A 23,195-nucleotide genomic window follows, 5' to 3' on the forward strand; every position below is an offset into this window, starting at 1 on the left:
CAGCCCACAGTCCCTGACAGACACGCACAGCTGGGAGGATAAGGATCATGATTTTGCAGTACCTCCGATGAATGACAAGTGTCTGCGGCATCGAGGGAATTTCGTTTCCTTTGTGGCCAAACCACTATAGTTAACACTTAGCTTTATCATTTTCAGAAATTGCCAACAGCCAACCACACCGTTTCAGAACACATAACAACCCTAACCCTTAGCCAGGACGTGATTTTAAATCAAGCCTTTTTTAGGTTTCTCTATCTCCTTTTATAAGTCTCTCTTAAGCACGTTTTCAAAACAATTTGGGTTGCCCATGTCTGACATACAATATCAATGTTGATGCCTAAGTTGACCTGTATCCACCTGGGGACAAGGGGCTGACTGAAGGTATTCCAAAAATGGAAGCTCTTTTTTTTTTTTTAAATAAAATAAATTTATTTTTTATATTCTCAAAATAGTACATGCTTGTTAAAAAACGAATAAAGGTTAAATTTTTTAATGCTTTCACTGAGGTATAACTAATATACAAAAACCTGCACAGGTTTACTGCATACGATTGGATACGTTAGGATATACGCATCCACCCCGATACCATCACAACTATCAAGGTAATAAACACATCCACCATCTCCAAAAGTTTCCTTGGGTACAGTGTGTGTGTGTGCCTGTGTGTCTCTGTAGAACACTGGATGTGAGATCTACCCTCTTACACATTTTCAAGTGCACAATGCCATGTGGCTAACTCCAGGCATCATGTTGAACAGCAGACCTCTACAATTCATCTGTTTTGTACAATCGTAGAAGCAATTTCTCTGTGTCCTGCTGTTCCCTTCCCAATCACAGGCTACAGTCACCACAGAGATGACCAACCTCCACTGTCCCTTAGTTATCTTGCGCAGTTTCGCCAAGGATACAACGCATTTGCACATGTGTGCTATTTTCCTAACAAACTCATCCTAACACATTTCTGAAGTTCAGGTTTTTGTTCACTTCCAACACCTCAACCACTGCCTTCAGGATGATGTAGATCCACTGTGTTCAGAGCATCCAATCCCCTATTGTCAGGTATTCAATTTGTTCCACTTTTTCTTCCCACTGTACACTACGCTGCAGTGAACCAACATGCATCTTTGCAAATTTGAGCAATTGCGTAAATTCTAGAGGTGGAAACACAGGACCAAAGCATGTACTTTTTATAGACCAAAGCATGTACTTTTTGTAAATTTTCCAAAGTGTTTTCAACAAAAGAACAAACCATTCCGCACCCTCTCCAATATATAGTATAGAATGTCTACTTCATTAAACACATTATTTTTCAATATGATCTATGAAACATTTATATATACAGATGAAACTTTCAGATATATATATATATATATATATATGTGAACATATATTCACGTCCTTGCTGGCATATTTATTTTCGTGAAAACTATATTCATGTTTTTTGCCAATTTCCCTTCTGTATCATTAGTCAATCTATGTATCCATCCAGCCACCCAACCACCCACGTATTCTGCCAAGAATAAAGTAATGTTAGCCCTAGTGAGATGATCACAAGACTATCCAGGGCTAAGCAAACATGATCTATATCAGTTTCATTTTTCACCAATATTAGAAGAAAGATCCCTATAGGTTTGAGTCCAAAAAGGGAGAAAATGGTCTCTGAAGTCACAAAGTTTCAAATTTGATTGCCAATCCTCCTGCTTACTAGTCACTGGTAACCCCAGAAAAAATCACTTCAAGATTCAATCTCCCCTCAGGAAAAATGGGTCTCAGATCTCTCCACCTCCTAAAGCTGCTGGAGGATTCAATTCAGCAATGAATATCTAGAACTTAACACAGGGGATGGATGGCTCATTGCAAACACTCAATAGACAGTATCCATAATGACGACAATAATAACGTTTAATGCTATATACTGAACAGTTAACTAGTGCATTAAAACAAAGCCTGGCTTCTTTTTCTATTAGCAGCAAAAGTTAAAGCTTGAACCCCTTATAACACTGATGCAACCTTCTTATTTTTATTTCTTTGGGGAAATCCAATAACAGAGACTTGGTCAAAATTCATTTTCCCTTTGTTGGACACATTCTTCTCAATGGCACAGAAAGTTTATCACTGGTTGTCTTTATTTCAAAAAGTAGATTCTCTCATTAAATGTAGAAATATGTCAGAACCAAAACCACTGAATATGGAATTAAAATGGCCAATTCAAATCCAATTTCCTTTTTTTTAAAATTCAACTAAGTGAAATATATGTATTTTAGCACTACAGACTAATGGGTGACACTTACAGAACTTTACTGGGTACCCTTAGCTATGTGAGTTTATTCCCACTTATTTATCATTGAACAATAAATTCGGGTGCAATCTTAAACCATTCTGGAACCAACACTTAGATGGAATGGGTATCCCATAAAAGCCAATTCAATGAACTGTATTAAAAAAGGAAATGTGACGATAATGGATCCAGCATCGTTCTTTTGACAGTTCTGAAATGGGATTCACTCTTTGATTTCTCTGTGTAAATATGAGTTCACTGGGCCTGAAATATGTAAGAACAACCACAATGGTTTCTGCTTCCAGTTCAGTTCCCAGAATGTCCCTGGGTTGGGGGAGGGGGACACCAGAGCTTTCATGGTTTTGGCAAGAATATTGAATGGCCACACCACAGCTGTTCAAGGGCAGTGACTGCTTCTTCTCTCATAGGAAGCAATCTGTGGTTCTCCTTGAGTAGAATGCAACCTATGCTTCAGGTTCAGCATCTTTGAGCATTTTTTTTTTTTTTAAAGATTTTATTTATTTATTTGACAGAGAGAGATCACAAGTAGGCAGAGAGGCAGGCAGAGGGAGAGGAGGAAGCAGGCTCCCTGCTGAGCAGAGTGCCCGATGCGGGACTCGATCCCAGCACCCTGAGATCATGACCCGAGCCTAAGGCAGTGGCTCAACCCACTGAGCCACCCAGGCGCCCCATCTTTGAGCATTTTGAGGGGCAATGCATAGTGAGCTATGTATCAACACTTAAGTCATGTAAACTGTGGGTCAAAACTCTGAGGTGGCAGCTGACAGGGTTCCTACTGCTACTACCTCCTCCTCCTCCAATATTTTGTATTCAAAATATAAGAATTTTTCTATTTTTTTCTTTTTTTTATATATGTTCTATTAAAGCATAAATTCATGCAAACCCTTCATAAAATTGAAAAAAAATTCCTCTATCCATTTATTCATTCATTCATCTGAAATCTATCAAGATTCTCAATGCTCATCTTGGTTTTCTGAACAACCCATGGTATCCATGTTTAATTGCAGACTTGCAAGATCTTTCCTTCTCCAACCATAAAATAAAGTATATCAAGTTGGCACTTCTACTTCAAAACCTACTCAAATTGTTTTTCTCTTCATTGGTTTTGCGACATGCTGGATATTCAACAGAGAATGAGAAAGGCATGGTCATTCCCATGTTCTAAATGTGTGAGGATACACGGATTAGCTTTAGCAAGATCAAACTGGGAATCGATGTGTCCACATCCACCATATCCCACTTGGTACGACCATATCGGGCTCCCGAGAAAATGTTTAAAGTGCCAGGAAACAAAACAGTTAAGTTTCTTGATGCCCTTTAGGAGATACAGTTCAATAATTTCTATTTTTCTAATACCACTATTAAATAGGGAATAAAACAAAGCTAATACATCCTGAAAATTATGCCCTTCTGAACATGACTGTTTTTCTTTGGTGATTTTTGTTGTTGGAGGTGGTCATACAAAGAGAACTCATGAGTCTTCCCGATTCTGGAGCAATGTACGTTTACAAGAAGGTGAACACCAAAATAAAGTTGTGGGCATTCGTATTCACTCTCACTTAAAAATGGTTCAGTTACTTTACAATTAATCACCGCCAAATGAAACTAAAAATGTCTTCTTTGAAAACTCAAGTGAAGATGTTGCCTAAACAAGTATGCTTCTGCACCCCAAGAAATCTAAATTCTTAAACAGCCCGGAGAGATGGACAGGAACAGACTGTGGAGTTTAAATCCCAGCTCAGCCACTTATAAGCTGTGTGATCTTGGGCAAATTATTCAACTTCTCTGGGTCTGGGTTCTTGCCTCCGTAAAAAGTAGATAAGAACAGTATCAAGCCCTTAGGCTTATCGTAAGGATTAAATTAATTAGTATTTTAAAATATTAACAACAGTGCTTGGCACATATGAAACACTATTTCAGCATTTATTAAACGAATAAGCAAATAAGCCTCTGTGCCAAACCTTTAAAGATAAGGAGAAAATAATGGTGTTTGAATGCTGAGAAGGAAGAAGGAAGGTTCTGGCAACTACTGTTGCGTGACTCATTGTATGATGCTGCATTTCTATTGACATCAGTACCACAGAAAGAAATTTCATTTTTCAGCACTTACGAGAGGTAACACAGAGTAAATCAGGGAAAAGTAGGTACTTTAATCACAATGACCCATGTCATATTTATAAAGAAAGATGCTGGAAGTAGGCAGCTGTAAAATTTTAAAGTCAAATTGTAAGAAAATATGGACCTTCTGATTTTGCATTATGATCCTATTCACAGTATCCAACTAGGGATTTCAAAAGTTTAATAACTGAAATTCATGTACCTTATCCAGTCTCTTGAAAAATCAGCCCATGTATATATCAGACACAAGATCACTGATACTACCTAGGACAGGGTTTCTCAATCTTGGCATGGCTGGCATTGTGGGCTGGAAAATTTTTGTGGTTTTGTCCTGTGTATCCCAAGATGTTTAGCGAGATTCTCCAGTCTCAACCCGGCAGACGCCAGTAGCACCCACTGTCCAAATACAACAACCAAATGTCTCCAGTATGTTACCAAATGTCCCTGTTGTGGGTTAGGGTTGGTTAAGCACACTTGCCTAGTTGAGTAGTCAACTGAGTACCCATTTTGTGTATCTTTCTAAATTCAGAGTAATACATTTCAATGGCATCTTGGTATATTGAAGTCTGAAGAATATGGAGTCCAATCACTTATTCTAATTATAAAAAGTCTAGAAGATCCCTTCCCCATCTCTAAATTAGGCATAGCAATGCCTTCCCTGCAGAGTTAAGAACCAGAGAAAAGATGTTGAAGCTCCCAGTCCAGTGCAAAGCACACAGAGGCAGCGAGTGCCCAGGGAGAAATCAGTGCTGTATGGTTGTCTCTATTACTGCTGATGCATGACCACATCATCATCCTCATCATCCTCGGCACTGTAACAGAAATGGAAGGCCTCTATTCAAACATTCAAATAGCTATAATAGACACAACTGGTAAGTTCATCTCAATAGCAAACAAGCAACTGATTTCCTTACAAGTAGAGAGTTCAATTAAACAACAAAGAAATCTATCTCCAGGTAGCAAATGCAGATGAAGAAATATTCCAAAGAGAAGAGGAAAGGCTGGCAGAGGCAGTCTTAACAGATAGCCCTTGAGTGGTCCTCTTTCCAAAGCAAAGGCCAGGTATACAGACCACCTTGATACCACCTTGAAACATTCCTGCTTTTCTATGCTGGATGGACAGTGCAAAGTGAAAACTACTGGGGCTTCCTGATTGTATACGTTTGTGATTATCTGTTCTCTGTGTGATCAAAGTTTATCAAGCCAGTGAAGAAAATTTAACCAGCTAACCAAAAACTGTTGTGAATTCAGTGTGGCTCACTGTGACTCCTAATTACTCTGCAAGTAAAAAAAAAGGGGGGGGGGCATTTTAAAGAACTGAGTTTTGGCTAATTAGATAAAAATGAATACAGAATCCAGACAAGTACAGAAAAAGCAATAAATATGCCAACCATTGCATAATTTTAAAAAAAGAAAAAGAAATCACTGCCACCCTGGGAACATGGTTACAGTATTTCTGCTTTAATTATACCATTTCTCAAAAAGCTTTTCCTGGCCTCCATGACTTTGGAAGGAGCTGAAAGATTACTCACCACTGATTAATGTTAGGGAACTAACAACTGCACTCCTTGCTTTTCCTTTAAAGCCAACTGAAATAATTTCACAAGAACTTGCAAATACAAAATTGTGTTAAGAACGTCCAATTGATCTATTTACATTTGCTACATCAAAGTATTCAGACATCATAAGTAAATGTGAAATGGGGGACTTCCAATACCTTATAGGTTATGCAAACACCTAAGCAGAAAGAACACTTTGAAATTTTTATGGAGCAGGAAAAATTGGAAGTGTATTAATCTAGGCAGTGAAATTGGGCTTTTTGTCATTTTTAATTCCTTGAATTCATAACCTAGTTTTGCTGAATCAAAAACGAGTTGCTACAGCTGACACAAGCGGTTTCAGCCTTTTGGGTGAGTGCGCGCGGGCGTGCGCGCGCGCACACACACACACACACACAGACACTGCACAACTTTTCACATAAACTTTATATCTGTTAATAAAAAAAAAACACTTCTGAAGACTAGGACACTGCAGCTCTAGGATAATTAAACAGAAAGGTTTCCAAGTTGAATATTATATGTTACAAGCTAACTTTTAAAGAATTACTTAATTCTTTTAGTACCCTGTAAGTAGAGGGAGAGGACAGCATGAACACCAGACAGACAGAACTACTGTTTTGTTATATGTGATGTAATGCAAATATATTAAAATGCAAAATTAAAAAACTCTGCATGCCCTTATTTGCTATTGTTTACTATTGCTCATAATATACGCAAGCATTCATCTCGGCATGAAAATGAAGGAAAACAAATAGAAGGACAAAGACATCCACCCTTAAATATGTACAAAGACCTAATGTATTATCACATTCTGGAGTTTTCAGATGTATAACAAAATAAAGCTGAAAGTGCAAAAAACTTTAAAGGTCCATGCTTTTCTCCCTCCCTACTTATTTTTATGTTTGTTGAAAAATCAATATGAGATGGGGATTCAAGTCTCATAAAAGGACTCGTTTTAATTCCATTAGAATTACTTTCAAAGAACTTGTTCCAATCTACTCTGGGATGACTTTGAGACCGACACACATGAATTTAAAAAAAAAAAAAATAAGCTACAACTAAACAGAAATAGAAGTGTAATTAATAATAGTAAAGATTTATTATTATTTCCTAAAAATTCTTCCTCTTTTGGACTATGTGCCATTTCTCTGGTACTGCAAATTCTGCTCAAAACCTAATAGAAAAATCATAAATTTACCATAAAGAAAGATCAAAATGATCTTTCACTGGACATTGTAATAGTTATTTAGCTCAAGATTGACCTATCCAACCAGGTTCTCTGTAATCAAACAAAAATGATAAAGGGCATATACTCTGATTCTCATATAATATTCTCAAAACATGACCATTTATTCTCAAAATCTTACAACTATAGTTTGGAAGCAGGCAATTGCTGCAAAAAGCACTTTAAATGAGATCTACTTTAACTTTTGTGACATACTCATGCAGAGAGAAAAAAATTGGGAAAAAAACCCACTACGTGATACTTAAATAAGCTGGCCCATAAGTCAAGGCTGACGGTTGTTTCTCCAAAGTCCAAGTAAATACAAATTAAAATGAATTCTAAAATTCTAAAATCCAGATTCTAAAATTAAGACAGGAAATAGAGAAAATAGAAGTTTGAGGGACAAGGTTACAACAGACGAACAGAAAAATATGCTCAGCCCAATAAAGTTATAGCAGGCAAAGTGCAATGTTGTAAAAATCCATCAGTTGGTGATAACAGAAAAGATTTAGCTCTTTTCGTATAGTAAAGACATTCTCCAGAGTTGATTCGCTTGGATAATATGAAATGACAGGAAAAGTTTGAATATTTGCCCTTATTTATAAGATCAGGGTACAGCAGACTGCCTGATATTAATTGGTTCTTGGATATGACCAGAGAATACGAAAGAAAGAAAAAAAAAAGAAGGAAGAAAGAAAGAGGTAGGGAGGAAGGGAGAGAGAGAGAGGGAGATACGGAAGGAGAAAGAAAAGGAAAGAAGAAAAAGAAAATCAAGTTCCAATTATCCTTCAGGGTGCAAAACATTTGTTAGAATAAAAATGCAGTAGTAAAAGATATTTGGGAAGCTTTCTCTGCTCAATCACAAAAATAAAGACAGATGGAAAAAAATACAGGTGGGTATAGAGAGAAAGGGGGTGGCAGAGGGGAAGAATAAGGAAAAAAGAGAAAGAGGGGAGGGCGGGGGACAGAGAGAGAGAGAGAGAAAGGAGGAAGAAGAGGGTAAGTAAGGAGGGAAAGAAATATTCCCCCCATAGGTAATATTTCCTCCAACTCTTCAGAGAAGCAATTTTCTCTTCATAATCCATGAGTATTCTAGCACAGAGAAAGTGCTGGCATGTGTGGAGAGTGTGAGTGGGCAGATAGGAGTTGAAGAATCCTGCTTTCCGCACGAAAATCATGAATGCTGCCCGCATTTCTTATGAACGCCAGTGGTAAACAGCTATCACTGATTGACGATAGTTTACTTACTTGAAGAACAACCCTCTTAAAACTTAATCACAGCGAGCCACAAAGCCAAGTGAGCCCATTTCACAAACACATTTATAATCGTGGCCTTTGGATTTCCGGAGATACATTTTGATCAAAAAGAGGGAATAACAGTTGAGAAAGATTTTATAGTCTCCAACCAATTTACTACCCGGCTACCCAAATAAAGAGGATTACACAATCCCTTTTTACTGTCTCTGTTATACATCGCTTTCGTTTCTGTGTGACCAAAATTAAACCCAAATGAAAAATGAGTAAATTATGAGATATCTAAAGATACTCCAACTGTGGCTCTCAGCAAGGAATTTAATGGACAATTCTAAACGGATTTTGCCGAGGAAACTTTTGGATTCAGAATTCCCCCAAGGCCCCTCTTAAGGAGGGGGAGGCACAGCATCTTTTGTCCACAGAAATAAGCAAAACCACTGATTTCATTGTAATCTGAAAATCATGGCTCCAGGGATAGGCTGAGATTGAGTCTTCCAGGTGAACACCTTCTAGGCAGATAAATGTCGTATTCAACACTCTGCATATTGTTTTTTTAAACGCCTGGCGGTGAATTCCCTCACTTTGGAAGTCCGAGCACATTTCTTCCACTTGATCTCTCAAGAAGGGCAACTCCTGTTTAATTTAATGAAATGATCCAGAGCCCATTTCTTAAGTCAAAGCATTTCCAGGACTGTCAACGTAATCTCTGCTTCTTGGGAGCCAGGAAAAGCAGAGAAGGTAAGGGCCCACCAGTGCCACCAGCACGGTAGACATGTTTACACAAACATGCAACACATATTCCCACACACGCACACACATGCCCCGGCGGAACACGAGTGTGCCAACTTTCCAGAGGCACGGCCCATCTGGCCAGGCGTTTCATAAACCTCCCATTTAAAGAACCGCGCAGCTCTTGCAAAACCCCTGCTAGCCTATTGGGACTTTCACGGGGTTTCTTATAAACGCTTATTCATCTCTGGAAATAAAGTTAAACGGAGCCAATGAGAAGGGGCAATGAAGTTCCCCACGAACTTCTAGTCAGTCAGGAAAATCGATTCATCTCTCTGGACTCTTCCCTCGCCGCAAACGCCCCTCGCCCTCCCCGGGTGTCCTGCGCCCCTGGGGGCTCCCGGGGCGAGCCCTGACCCAGCCTCGGAGGTCTCTGGGCCAGCCTCACGTACCGTGTCTCACTCACGCGCTGCAAACGCGTCCGCAGCCTCCCATCGCCGCTTTGGTTGAGCCGGATTCCTGCCACCGCCAAGTCTCTATTCTAATCAGCAGCCCCGGAGGCGCACACGCCGCCACCCTCTCTGCGTGAACGTTGGACAGCGGCTGACGGCGGCTCCTCTGCCACAGGCAGCCAAAAATGTCAATTTGCACACTCCTCCCCCCTGTCGCCCGCCCCCGGTCCCCGTCCCTCTCCCACCCCCTCCCGCGAGTCAGTGGGCTTCAGGAAGCCTCTGCAGAAGCTGCCTCCTCTCTCTCCATCCCTCGCTCTCCCTCTCTGCCTCTCCTTCCCTGACAGTGTTTAGAGCCCTCTTCTCTCGCCTTACCTGAAGGGCATCTCCCACGACTGCAATTAGCTGCCAAGATTTCATTGTCGGCTGCAAAGTGCCTCCTGTTTCCTCCCCGGGAGAACACGGGAGAAGTCCGAGGCAACAGCAAACGGCAGCCACGTGCTAGCAATGTAAATGACTCCAGTCATCTGTCGTGCGCGCTGTGCCTGAGCTCGCCCTGGCTGCCTGGCAGCCTGACACCACCGCCAGCAGGTGCAGAACGCGCCGGGAGAGAGAGCGAGCAGCCCGAGCAAGGAGGCATTCAACGCGGAGGCGCACACAAAGGGAGGCCACCAAGGTGCCGGGGACAGCGCCCGCGCCCGAACCCAGCTTCCCCGGGTGGCCTAGGCTTCCGCGCCAAAACACTCGCCAAATTGGACGCCCAATGTTTTTGCAAAGTCTTGCAGCCCGGGGGAAGGCGGTGGAGGCTGAGGCTGCGTTGGTCCCGCCTCCTCGCTTGCCGGAGCACTTGGAAAGCACGGAGCAGGCAGCAGTATCTCGCCGCTAGCCCTCCCTCTCCCTCTCCTGCACGTGTCCCTTCCCTTGTTCTTTCAAGCATTAAATATGTACCACATGACAGAATAGGGCACCTTGCACGGTCCTCCGAGTCCACACTTGACAACCAATTTTAACTCACGAGCAGTGAAATGTCTAAAGGCAGGATATAAGCACTTCCAATTACTTACACTACTCCTGCATTATTCAAAATGTCCACGGGACAGTATTTATGACTTCCAATATGCTACTCCACATATAAATACTAGGAAAAGATGGAAAACCCCATCACGCCCTCCCCAACCACCCCCCCCATAGGCTTTCCCCAGTGTTTCCTCAGAGAAACGGTTATAGTTTTCCTACTAGCTAAAACTTTGTGATCTCAGATCTTCTTACACATCATCTGCTAAATGAAAATGCTCCAAAACATGACCCTGCTTTGAGGAGGAAATATCTACCGCGTCCTGCTGAACTTCTGAGCTTACCTGTGAAAATGCATTTACCTTGAATAACAATGGCATCAAAGCAATTTTCCAAAAAAGCCACATACATCTGTGACTTTTTTTTTTTTTTTTAATTAAATGGGAATGAGTTACACCAGGCCCTGGCTCTTCCCATTCTAAATATTGTTTTTGTCAGAGACCAATCTTTTGGATGTAGAAAAACTAGGTTGTTTTTTTTTCTTTTTCTTTACAGTCAAAACTGCAAGGTACATACACTAAGATAACCTTGCTTCTTCAAGGAATTATTAGTTGAACAGGAGGGAACTAAACATGGAAGGAAATTGTATATATATATATATAGACTACATTCGATTAACAGCGAAATATTCATTGGACTCCTGTGTCATCTTCTTGGATATTCTATTTTAGTTAAAGGCCTTGTGCACAAGTGATTAGGATTTTATATATTAGTAAGCAAATTTTAAAATGCTAATAAATCTTTCAAATATTTATTTGCACATTTATTATAGCTCCATATCTTGAGGCAATATTTCCAGGTTTTTGTAGAACATGCCAAGTCCCTTACATAACCATCATCCATCTCTGTCACACCCAGTAAAAAATTAGAAGAGGGTTTTTTTTTCCTTCTATGCATTAAGACTGTTTTAAATATTGCATTAATATACTGTTTAACTTCTTCCTTATGGAGTTAAGGAAAGTTGGTGTGTTTTTTCTCTCTGCCTGCCTTGTGCAGGGGCAGTGGAGCAAAAAAGGATGGTCAGGCAGCATTAGACGTTCCTTTTACAGCGATGGTGCACTACCAAATATACTATATTCTCTGATTATTTAAGTTAAAGTCTAATATATGCACATATCATCTCAGGTCAAGGTTTTCAATGGCACTGGGTAAAGTAGCAAAAGGCTTCTAGACTTTTGCTTAACCAGAACTCTTTATAATTACAGAGATACATAAGATAAAGCCATACTATTGTAGCAGAAACTGGCATTCTCCAGGGAATCATCTGATTCACAAATCAGTTCACAAAAGCAAGGTTAGGGGGAGTTAAGGATGGTGGGGGTGGCGGGTGGAAAGACAGCAAACCCTAATTACAACCCCATTGTCCCCGTGTTCCCTGGCACATATGGCCGTTTAATCACAGAGTATGACAACCTTGGCAGATGTTGCCAAACCTGGTTATTGATATAAATTGCTATTCTCATGTGTTAGTGCCCCAGCGAAGACTTAAAACAATGTCTATACTAATCCAGAGGGAAATAAAGGTCCACACTAGCATCTGTGGTAACAAGAGGATATGCAGCCACAGTGGGTTCCTTGCTTCCACTCCAAAGGAAAACAGCAAGGAGTGAAATCTCCAAACCAAGGACAGAAAGTCTCCCTGTGGGGATATAAATTGGTGTCGTCACTCCAGAAACCAATTTACGAGTAGCTATTAAAATGGAAAGTGTGCACGTCCTGTAACCAAGCAGCTGTACTTCTAGGTCTGTCCTAACAGAACGCATGTATAAGCTGTGTTCACGGATATACCTGCACCACTGTTTGTCATGGGGGAAAAAAAAGACAAATACTTATCACCATAAGAAAATGCAATTTATCCTAGGATGGAATATTATATAGCCATAAAAAAATGACTAGAGAAGGAATAATCTATAGCTATATAGGCATGAATGTGTATGGAGATAAAAATATCTACACATATTATACAGAACTACATAAATATATTTTTGAGTCAAAATTTTGCTGAGATTAAAAATGTAAGTTTTAAATGATTCATATCCTATAGTACTATTTATGAAAGAAAATGCAAAAAAGGAATAATATTACAGATTTTCTGTAGTTACATAAATATTTGCAGATATACAAAAAATGACCCAGAGCAGAGGATGGCCAGATTCAGCCTCTTCCTGTTTTTGCACAGCTCACTAAACTTTTTTTTTTTTTAATATTTCAACTGTTAAAAAAAAATGAAAGAACAGGAATATATGAAAAACACAGTGAATTGCAACTTCAGTGTCCATGAATGAAGTTTTATTGGAGTACAACCATATCTACTTGTTCATAGTTATGATAGAGACCCAATGGCCCACGAAGCCTAAAATATTTACTGTCTGGCTTTTTAAAGAAAAAGTTCCTCAACTTCTAGTCTAGAAGAATGGGCCACAAATTCATAATAATGCTAGAAAAGGGAGAAGGGACTGCTGTTGAAAGTGGAGGTTAAGACCTCAATTTTCCTCTAAATGAACATTTAGGGGTGCCTGGGTGGCTCAGTGGGTTAAGTGTCCAACTGTTGACTTCTGCTCAGGTTGTGATATCCTGGGCCATGGAATCAAGCCCTGCATAGGATTCTGCACTCAGTGGGGAGTCTACTTCTCTCCTCTCCCTCCCTCTCTGCCCCACCCCATGCTCATGCTTTCTCTCTTTAAAAATAGGCAAAATGAATATTTTAAAAGGTAAAAACTAAAAAATAAAAGAACATTTATATATAAAATGTCTCATATGTGCTTTATGTATACAAAGCCTGTAAAGATAAATATACATGTGTGTGTGTGTGTCTATTCACACATATGTATATGTACATACCTGGAAGAAAACACTCAAAATTGGTGCTTCTTGATGGTGGAAATAACAGTACTTATTATTTTCTTCTTTGTTATTTCAGGTATTTGTCACTTTCCCAAATAGATGTAAATGTAAGAAAATGGTGGACACCCCTGGCCATGTGAGTTGTGACAATTCCTATTGTACCAATAGTGCTTTTCTCCCTCAGAAATTGCCTTTTCTCTTCAACTGTTGAATGACAAGACCTTCAAAAACACATCAAGGTTTAGCTCGCATTCACCTAACATTTCTGGAAAACACCAGTATCTAATTGCTTCTTCATAGGGAAAAAAAAAAATTCTAAGCTTCAATGCACTAAAGATTTTTATAAAAATCAATCCTATCCTTGAAGTAAAATGCGACGTAGATTATTCCTTCTGCTGGAAGTTATGGTAATGACCTACTGAGATATGCCTTGCTATACAGTAATATTGCTTCTTTACCAGTTTGAAAATATTTTCCTATAGAAAAGCACAAAGCAGGTTCTATCTGGAAAAAAATAAAAATAAAATAAAATTACATAGCAGCCACAATGGTGCTTTGTAGGATTAGAGCAGCGGGACCTAATGATTTCCTTCATCCTGACATCTAATCATCCAGTTGCATCAGGAAAGGTGAGCTTAATGAAGCATATTTAGATGGGAGAGCATACGATTTATGATGGGCTTGTTGTGGTTATATTCCTAAATGGATCCCATTAACTCAACATTGGTTGCTGGTAAATGGCCACATTTCCTAATAGACGAATGCATGAATCACCTGGGCACATTTGAGAAGCATGCTCTACAGAATGGTTCACCTTACAACTTCACACTGGGACCAGGTGGATGACCTTCTTTAATGAAGCTTAGCAGCCTTTCTTTGAGTAAGAAACAGAATTACTGCAACAGAACACGCTTCTACCTCCTCATCCTTTAGCAGGGACATGTAACCTTACCCTTGGGGTGGCATGTATGAAGCTCACACTGAGAGCATTTTTTTTTAAGATTTTATTTATTTATTTGACAGACAGAGATCACAAGCAGGCAGAGAGGCAGGCAGAGAGAGAGGAAGAGAAGCAGGCTCCCCGATGAGCAGAGAGCCCAACGCGAGGCTCCATCCCAGGACGCTAGGATCATGACCTGAGCCGAAGGCATAGGCTTAACCCACTGAGCCACCCAGGCGCCCGGAGATTTTTTAAAAATAGTGTTACAACAAGGAAGTATTGTTTTCAGTCCTTTTTATAATTATAAAACCTTTTTTTTTTTTTTTAACAGAGCTACACCTTTATTTATTTACTTTTCAGGATGCTGTGGCCAAAGGCTTTAGGAGGAAGGTTGCTTTGGAATGTGGCACGTACCATGCCACTGTCTCCACAAGCATGAGTTCCATTTCCCACATTACTCCGATTCTGTACAGTTTGCCACCAGGAGTCACTGTGTTGCTCTTTGCTCTGTACACAGAAGCACTTCCTTTGCTTAGAAAGAATTCAGTTTCATCTCGAGCATAAACATCTCCGATTTTTTAAGAAGTGCTGTGTGCTCCCTCTGGTTCCGGAGACCCTGCTTATAACCAGCAGAAATGGCCTTGGACCACCGCCTTTCAGACATATTCGTTGTTTCAGGAGTCCTGACCCCCGCAGGATTGCCCCCCAAACAGCACGGCAGAAGCTTCCCTCACCTCATAGGTTCTCACTGTAGAAACGTGAGGAAATCGGAAAAGCACAGGGAAAGAGCCACTCGTTATTTATCACCCAGATGCCCACATGTAATGCATTGCAAATCTGTCGGCGTCAAAGACCTTTTTAAAGACTTATTTATTTAGTTATTTCTTTGTCTGTTTGTTTATTTATTTATTTATTTATTTATTTATTTATTTATTTATTTATTTGAGAGATGGAGAGCGTCAGTGTGAGAGCAGTGGAGGGGCAAAAAGAGAAGCAGAGGATCTCAAGCAGACGCCTGATGAGTATAGAACCGACACAGGGCCCAGCCCAGGACGCTGAGATCATGGCCTGCGCTGAAACCAGGAGTTGGACACTCAACCAACTGAGCCACCAGGCGCCCCTCACTTCAAACATTTTTCACTGCATATGTAACTAAGAAATCATGAGTATAGTAAAGACGCCTTACCATATAAATTACCTTATAGTATTTTCGCACTTTGCCATATATCATGAAGATTTTTCTGCCATAAAAAAATTGAAAAGAGGGGCTCCTGGGTGGCTCAGTCATTAACTGTCTGACTTTGGCTCAGGTCATGATCCCAGGGTCCTGGGACTGAGCTCCACATCGGGCTCCCTGCTCTAAGGGAAGCCTGCTTCTCCCTCTCCCACTCCCCCTGCTTGTGTTCCCTCTCTCAGTGTATCTCTCTTTGTCAAATAAATAAAATCTTTTTTTAAAAAAAATTTGAAAAGACATCAATTTTGGTATGCCAATATAAGGATGCATAATTTCTTTTCACCCTATGTTAAATAACACTGAAATGGACAACCTGATCCTCCATGTTATGAACTTATCTCTGGTCATTATTTCAGGATAAACCACTGGAAGTAAATCATTGAGTCAAAACACGGGCACCATTTTCAGGATTTTAGACATAAAGAACGAGAATCTTGGAATGTTCTACTAATCCATATACCTAGTAACAGGGAAGAAGAGAACCTCGCTCACCCTGGGAACAATTCTGAGCCAACTCTTTCTTCTTGGTTCTGGCTCTGTTCTTCCCCCAGCCACCTGCCCCAACTGGGCCACCACACCATTGCATGCTAAATCAGCATAAAAGAGCTCAAACATAGAAAACAAAGGTGGTTAATGGGGAGTAATTTAAATCTAAGCTTATTTAACCTAAGTGGCTAGTGGATGCCCATTTTGTCTTAATTGCCTTTTAAACTAAAATCAATGTTAAATTACCTGAACAACAGCTACTGCACAATTGGAAACTGAAAATTCTTTAAGTGCCTCTTCAAAAGCCTTTGGCTCTTGTTGGGCCAAATGACAGGAAAAGAGTCTCTTTTGGCTTTACTGTGCTCCAGCTTTGGACTATGGGATATGATTCAAGGTTGGACACTCCTGAAAACAGCCACATGTGAGCTCTAGGATGAGTTACTCCTTGACATGAGGTACTCAAAAGGAAATCTGGATGGTGAAAATAGAATTCGGACAACAGTCCTTCCTTTCTCCCTCCTTCCTTTCTTCCCATCAACAATGACAGAAGGAATATACAAATGGAAAACCACCAGACCACATATACAAACAGAACTCAGACCTATACGATTTGCAGGAATCAGCCCAGGAAACCAGCTTGCTATCCACAAATGATGCTTGTAGGAAATCAGACCGCTTCTGACTGCTGTCTGGTGATCAGCTCAGGAAGCCCAACAAAAGCCCTGTAACAACTGGATCAGAAACAGCCATGACTTGATTAGTAACAGACAGTTTTCCTAATTTTTGTACCCACTTGCAACTTAGGACCAACCAAGAGAAAGCTCAGTATGGACCCAGCCAGTCACAGAGAAGGTCCTGCTTCTACTTGCCCACATGCAGCCTTCCCAGAACAAAAGCCTGCAGTTAGGGCACCATGAAAGCCTTCTTTTTTTTTTAACCCCTCCAACCATAAAGCTTTCTCACCCTATGGCCTGAGGCTAGGTCTCTGTTAAACACAAATGACAGTGGCTAATTCCCTTGCTATAGCTTGCTCTGAATAAACAGTGTCTGCTTGTTCTCATTTGGTTGGTGTTTGTTTATTTCCACAGTGATTACTTGTTTTCAATACTATGTTAGGTAAATAAGATAGACAAAACCCTAGCCCTCAGGGAGCTTATGTTCTAGTGGGTAAGGCCAACAATAAACAAGATAATGACAGCTTTTAGTAACTGCTATGTATGAAATAAACCAGGCATTGAGAGAGGGCCATAATGGGGGTAGATGCCTTAGATAGGATTCTTGGGTTGTTGGGCGTTATTATTACACAGTTCAGATTCCTGCTTTTGTTTCCTTCAAATACTGATTGAGCACAAGCCATCTGACTTGCACCGCTAAGTCACACAAAAAAGGGCAGACATGTCCTCTGCCAGCAAAGAGCCTCATGGGATGATGTGCATTGAGTAATAACGAGAACAGAAAGTGCACAAGTACATGGGGCCAGAAATAAGATTCAGGCTGTGGCCTATGAGGGCTGAGGAGGCAGAAGGGAAAACCTTTTAGATATTACAAGGTGTCCTCGGGCCCTGGAGCAGAAGATGGCAGTGGAGAGGGAAGGGTCTCTACTCCAAAGTGTGGCACCTCGGCACAATGAATATTTTGAGCTGAAAAAATCTGAGTAATAGCAGGTATGGGAAGGACTCTCTGACCCCCTCCGTGCCATCTACTCTGAAGCAGGTCATAAGGTCTCACGGTAGAGGTGGCCTGCTGAACATGGAGGACGGAACATCCATATGTCCGAAGATGGAGGGACACAGACAGGACTCGCTAAGCTCTCCCCAGTTCACCACTTAGCTCATATCATGTTTCCCCACAAATTCCAACCCTTCATCAAACCTAGTATAAAAATGCTCAGATTTAACTACTTCTTTGGGTCTTCATTTCCTTAGGAAGTCTCCCGTGTCATGTAAAACTTACATTAAAAAAAAAAAAATTGTATGCTTTTCTCTTGTTAAGCTGTCTTTTGTGAGTATAATTTATAGAACCCCAGCCAGAAAATCTAAGATGGGTAGAGGAAAAGACGTGGGGAGAGATATCCACTCATTATTACTGGTATTTCTGTATGCAGTGCCAGCAAGGACACTTTTAAGACAGAAGAGTTTGCTTAGAGATATCCCCAAATACTCATGCTACCTTCTTTAGAACAATTTTCTCTTGAATTTCCTAAATAGGATATTGCACAGACTCTTTGGGAAACAAATCGCCATAAGGGATTAGAAATCCATCTTTTCCCAGAATTTCCTCACCCCATAGGTCTCAGTAGTATTATCACCCTACAAGGGCAATAAGGATATATAACAAGACTCTTAATTCCAATGACTTAATTTGGTCTGGGCCCAAGACAAAATGAGGGTAGAATTCTTACCCACCTGAAGACTTTGAGAAATAGAAAGGCTATTGATGCTAAAGGGTATATGTAATACTCAGCCAATATCTCTCCATGCCCATCACGGAGATCACTGCCCCCTACCCCTGCAGGGTTTCTTAGAGAAACCTCTCCTCTTGTGGCCCAGCTCAACCAATCCCCAGTCCAGGGATTAGGGCCAGACACATAATCGTCTCTGGCCACATCAGATTCAGCTCTACAGAGACTTTTGGAATTGGGAAAGAGACGGAGTGGTGAGCTTTGACAACTGGACTTGGAAGGCTGGGTAGATTTTCAAGGTAGAGTCTAATGAGTAGTCAAGAGAAACAGTCTATAGAGAAATAAAGAGGTAGGGAGAGGTGACCTTGAGAAAAAAATGGGAGGAAGGAGGGAGAGATGGAGAGATAAGCAGAAACAAGACTCTGGCCCCAGAGGAAGACGGAGATGGGGATGGTTGTTGTCTTGGCCACTGAAAGCTTTCTTCTTACTTTTAGTAAGCTTACTTCCTGCAAAGTCCCAACCGTCCACTCTACCCCTGCTAGAATCTCTAGACACAGTTGGGCTTGCACAGGACATGGCCAGCCTGCAAAGGAGTCCCCAGATCCCTTTGCTCTGCAGAAAAGGAAAACAGCCCAGTGCTGAGATGAATAAACCTCACGATCTTTCATGAAGCATCGTTGGTAGGCCAGCCTGTCAGAAATGCAATTTAAAAACCGAGTGCTAAAATAAATACAAATTGTCTGACACTAGAGGCTTTATTAGGCTTTTTTTTTCCAATTGTAAGCATAAAGATGTCTTCCCATCTAAGAATGTCACCAAAAATATAATTGATCAATTCATTCTTTTAACATTATATATGTGAATGCCCACTGAATTCCAATATGAATTCCAGAATCCCTGTCAGGCCCAGAGGTACAAAGCTGAATAATTTTGTTAAAGAAGAATTATAATAAGTATTCTCTTATAAAACAACATTATAATTATATACACTATTATAAGTATATATATGAAGTTTATACATTATAAGAATTGGATATATAATTATTAGCGATATAAAGTGTGCTATACATCTGCTTGGTATAGGAGCCTTTTTGCTCTACTTAAGGTCAGAGAGTGGACTGCAAAGGTTCCAAAAGGTAGTGATGCTTGAGTTAGGTTTTTTTTTTTTTTTTTTAAAGATTTTATTTATTTATTTGACAGACAGAGATCACAAGTAGGCAGAGAGGCAGGCAGAGAGAGAGAGGAGGAAGCAGGCTCCCTGCTGAGCAGAGAGCCCGATGCGGGACTCGATCCCAGGACCTTGAGATCATGACCTGAGCCGAAGGCAGTGGCTTAACCCACTGAGCCACCCAGGCGCCCCTTGAGTTAGGTTTTCATGCATGCACGGGAGCTCCTTCAACACAGTCAGTAGAGAAGAGCAAACTAACCAGAGAAAACAACCCACGTAAAGGCATAGAGGCAGGACTGTGTGAGCTAATGGTTAGGGTAGATGTCCAGGCAGGATACGTGAGTATAGGTCAAATGATAAAGGCCCTCTATATCATGCTAAAGGTTTTGGAGTCCATTCCTCTGCAAGGAAAGTGGAACAATCGGTGGTTAGGAAGGCCACTCCTGGTGGGGTGTGGGAATGGACCGCTGGAAGCAGGGAGATCCATCAGAGATCATCAGACCCATCAGATTACATTGCAGGCCAAAAAATGATGAGGGTTTACACAAATGAAGACATGGCAGTAAACATACAACAGGAAGGAAAGATTTGGTGACTATTTTACAAACAGAATTAAAAGGACTCATTGAATAATTGTAAAACATGTAGGGGTGGGATGGTTGAAGAAGAGAAGAAAAAAAAGGAGGAGGAGGAGAAGGAGGAAGAGGAGGAGAAGGAGGAGAGGCAAAAAGCCAATGTCAATTCCTGAATCTGTGTTATAAGTTATTGATTGAATGGTAGCACCAATGACCAAGTTCAGGAGCATCAGATAAAGATTTGGAAAAGGTAAGAGCTCATTTTGGCCACACTGAGTTGGACATAGTTGTGGAACCTCCAGATGGAGCTATCCAACAGGCAACTGGGTGGAGAGAATGGGGACTCTGGAGAGAGGCTGAAGACCATCTGGAATTCATGAGCATAAAAGATGGAGCCATGGACAAAGAACAGGTGATCCTGGAAAAGTCGATTCCCTTTGATATTTGATACTGTTAATGCCCAAAGCAATACGATAGGATGCAGTTGTTAATCAAGTCCTAAAATACATTTGAATTAATGTACAGTAGACGAGACTGTGCCACATCTATGCTTTCATATAACAATAAAGTCACACATTTAATATTTGTGAGAAGTTTACAAAATCCAAGCACTTAATAAACCATTACTGTAACCAGCTGGATCAAATGTTACCTTTTTAACATGCTCAGCCCATTCAAGAAGCACATAATGGGACATGTTCTCTGAAGCAAATAGCCAGCCCTACCTGATGCAGAAACTTTACCTAAACACAATGTCTAATCAGGTTTCTACATACAGGTATTTTAAAGGACTGATAATGAAATAATGAAGTACTCACTAAGCAAAGGTCTGTTTACCACACACAAAGTAGATGATTAATGAGTGTTTGCTAACTACAGGACTTACTGTGTGCCAAGTCTGAATAGGAAACAGATTTCTTAGGGTCACTTTGCCGTCTAGAACGTGAGCTCCATTGGCATCACAAACCCTTACCACTAGTAAGACGGAAATCATTCACCCACCAACAACTTAATCCACATGATCGTGAGGTTCCTATCTGCTATCCTGTAGGTCTTGACGGCATCAGAGGATTTCTAAATCCCACTGAGTGACCCTCTGGGATATGAGGGCACTCTGGGATGCTGGGATGATTCCCTCTGCAGGAAGTGCAAAGTTTCAATTCTGAGAAGACACACTGTCATCTGACTCAAGTTATACGCCCTCAGCTAGAAGAGGGCACAATAAGGAAACAAAAGAGGCGACACCAATGTGAACACCGAGAGCAACTTCACAGGAATCCCGAGCACTGCTCTTATACTGAGGAGTCAGTATGAGAGAGGAGATGGGAATCTGCTCTTCACCCCTGGATTATGGGCTCTCACATACCCCTTGGGGAAGGGGTAGCTCACCTCCCTCAGTGTGAGTCTCCTTTTTCAAGTCACATCTTTTCCGCAGGACATGCATGGCCCCTTAAAGCAAACCAATACCTCATCTGATGTTTAATCAAACAAGAATGCAATTCAGAGCTGGGTTAGAATTTGTCTGTGATGGGTTTCCTAAAGAGACCACCGGCTGGGCTTTGACTGAGACCTTCTGCAAGGACAGCCAACCGGTATGACTGACTCTACGGATGGTTCCCTTTCCAGAACTTCACCAACATGTGAGAGGCAACCATTTCATTCGTTCCTAAGACTTGAGGGTATTACTACAGCCTCCTGGGTATGATTTCCTTTATTTCCCATCCTACTTTTTATATTTTAATCCAGCACTTGCTTTCCTCTTCTCCTGCCCCTTTCCTTTCTTTTCTACCAGATCTCCAGTATTCTCTTGACAAACCCTATCACTGACCACACACAGCCGACGTCCACACTCAGGTTGCAATGCATACACTGGCAAGCTCTAGCCATACTTTCTTTGGGCTCATGTAGTAAGAGAGGACCTTCTCGAGGGGCAGGAAAAAAAAAAGAATACCACAGAGCATTTTCAAATCCTGGGACATGTGATTCATGAGAAATATTAGAAGAGGAAGGGAGAACTGAGCAAGATAAGAAAAATAAGGGCATATTTTAAAAGTCTATGCTGAATATTTTATATGTTTTAATCCGGACACACAAATAAAAGGATTTTATCTTTGCAAATGGAAAACAAAAAGAAAATAGTCATAAAAGGGCTATTTAACAGATGAGAATTTTTGTGGCAAAATTATTTCCCATTAGAATTGTTAATAAAACAGAAGGTACTGTACCAATCACGGTTTGAGTGACAACGACATGCCAGTCATGATTTCTAGACCTAATTCTGTTTTAAATGTCCCACTGCAGATGGCAATGTCCTAAACTATAATTGTGCTCTTTACAAAACCATTCTAGGGGTTGTAAAAATATATTAATTTGTGCATAAAAGGCGGTGTGTAGTTCAGCAGTGGGAAACAAGTTTACCAAGTTATATGATGAATTGCAGTTCTGAATCTTGCAATTTTGCCAGTATATCTGGGCGACTTACTTTAAGTCTTTATTTGTTGAAAAAATAAAAGCTAACCTATAGGCCCTTCATGATGAGAAAACATTAGCCAAATAGGTTTCCAGGGTTCCTAATCATCCGTAACCCCACCACAGTACGGAAGGTGTTGGACATTTATCAACCTCTTGCAGTAGGTCTACCCTGTGCAATTCAGAGCTGACTTCAAAGAGGTGTCTTTTTACAAAGAAAAACACCATCCATACCCCCCACACACTCTTCAACTACCATCTCCCATCCCTCAAGGCATGGATACAGATATACTGTTTCCTTGGTACTTCTTTTTTCTTAGCTCTAAAGATAAAGAATGCTCTGGCCATAAAGATGACCAATAGAGATACTG

The 23,195-nt window shown here is 40.7% G+C and overlaps 1 protein-coding gene across 7 annotated transcripts in view; it reads right to left on the reverse strand.

The window, feature by feature from the left end:
• The window catches only part of RBFOX1 (RNA binding fox-1 homolog 1), a 1,460,760-nt gene that overhangs the window by 1,051,440 nt on the left and 386,125 nt on the right, over window positions 1-23,195 (reverse strand). For 3 of the 7 annotated variants that reach the window (XM_059415372.1, XM_059415364.1, XM_059415363.1), the window contains exon 1: window positions 9,637-9,830. The exons of 1 other annotated variant lie outside the window; for it this stretch is intronic. Coding sequence is in view for 2 of the 6 variants with exons in the window: in XM_059415358.1 (XP_059271341.1) it covers window positions 10,009-10,053 (45 nt within the window). In the remaining 4 variants the exon portion in view is untranslated. Of the gene's footprint in view, window positions 1-9,636; window positions 9,832-10,008; window positions 10,518-23,195 lie in introns of those variants that run through there. 3 more of the 7 variants (XM_059415358.1, XM_059415357.1, XM_059415361.1) reach the window with 3 other exon arrangements.

The sequence above is a fragment of the Mustela nigripes genome, chromosome 11 (genome assembly GCF_022355385.1).
Source record: "Mustela nigripes isolate SB6536 chromosome 11, MUSNIG.SB6536, whole genome shotgun sequence".
Lineage (NCBI taxonomy): Eukaryota > Metazoa > Chordata > Mammalia > Carnivora > Mustelidae > Mustela > Mustela nigripes.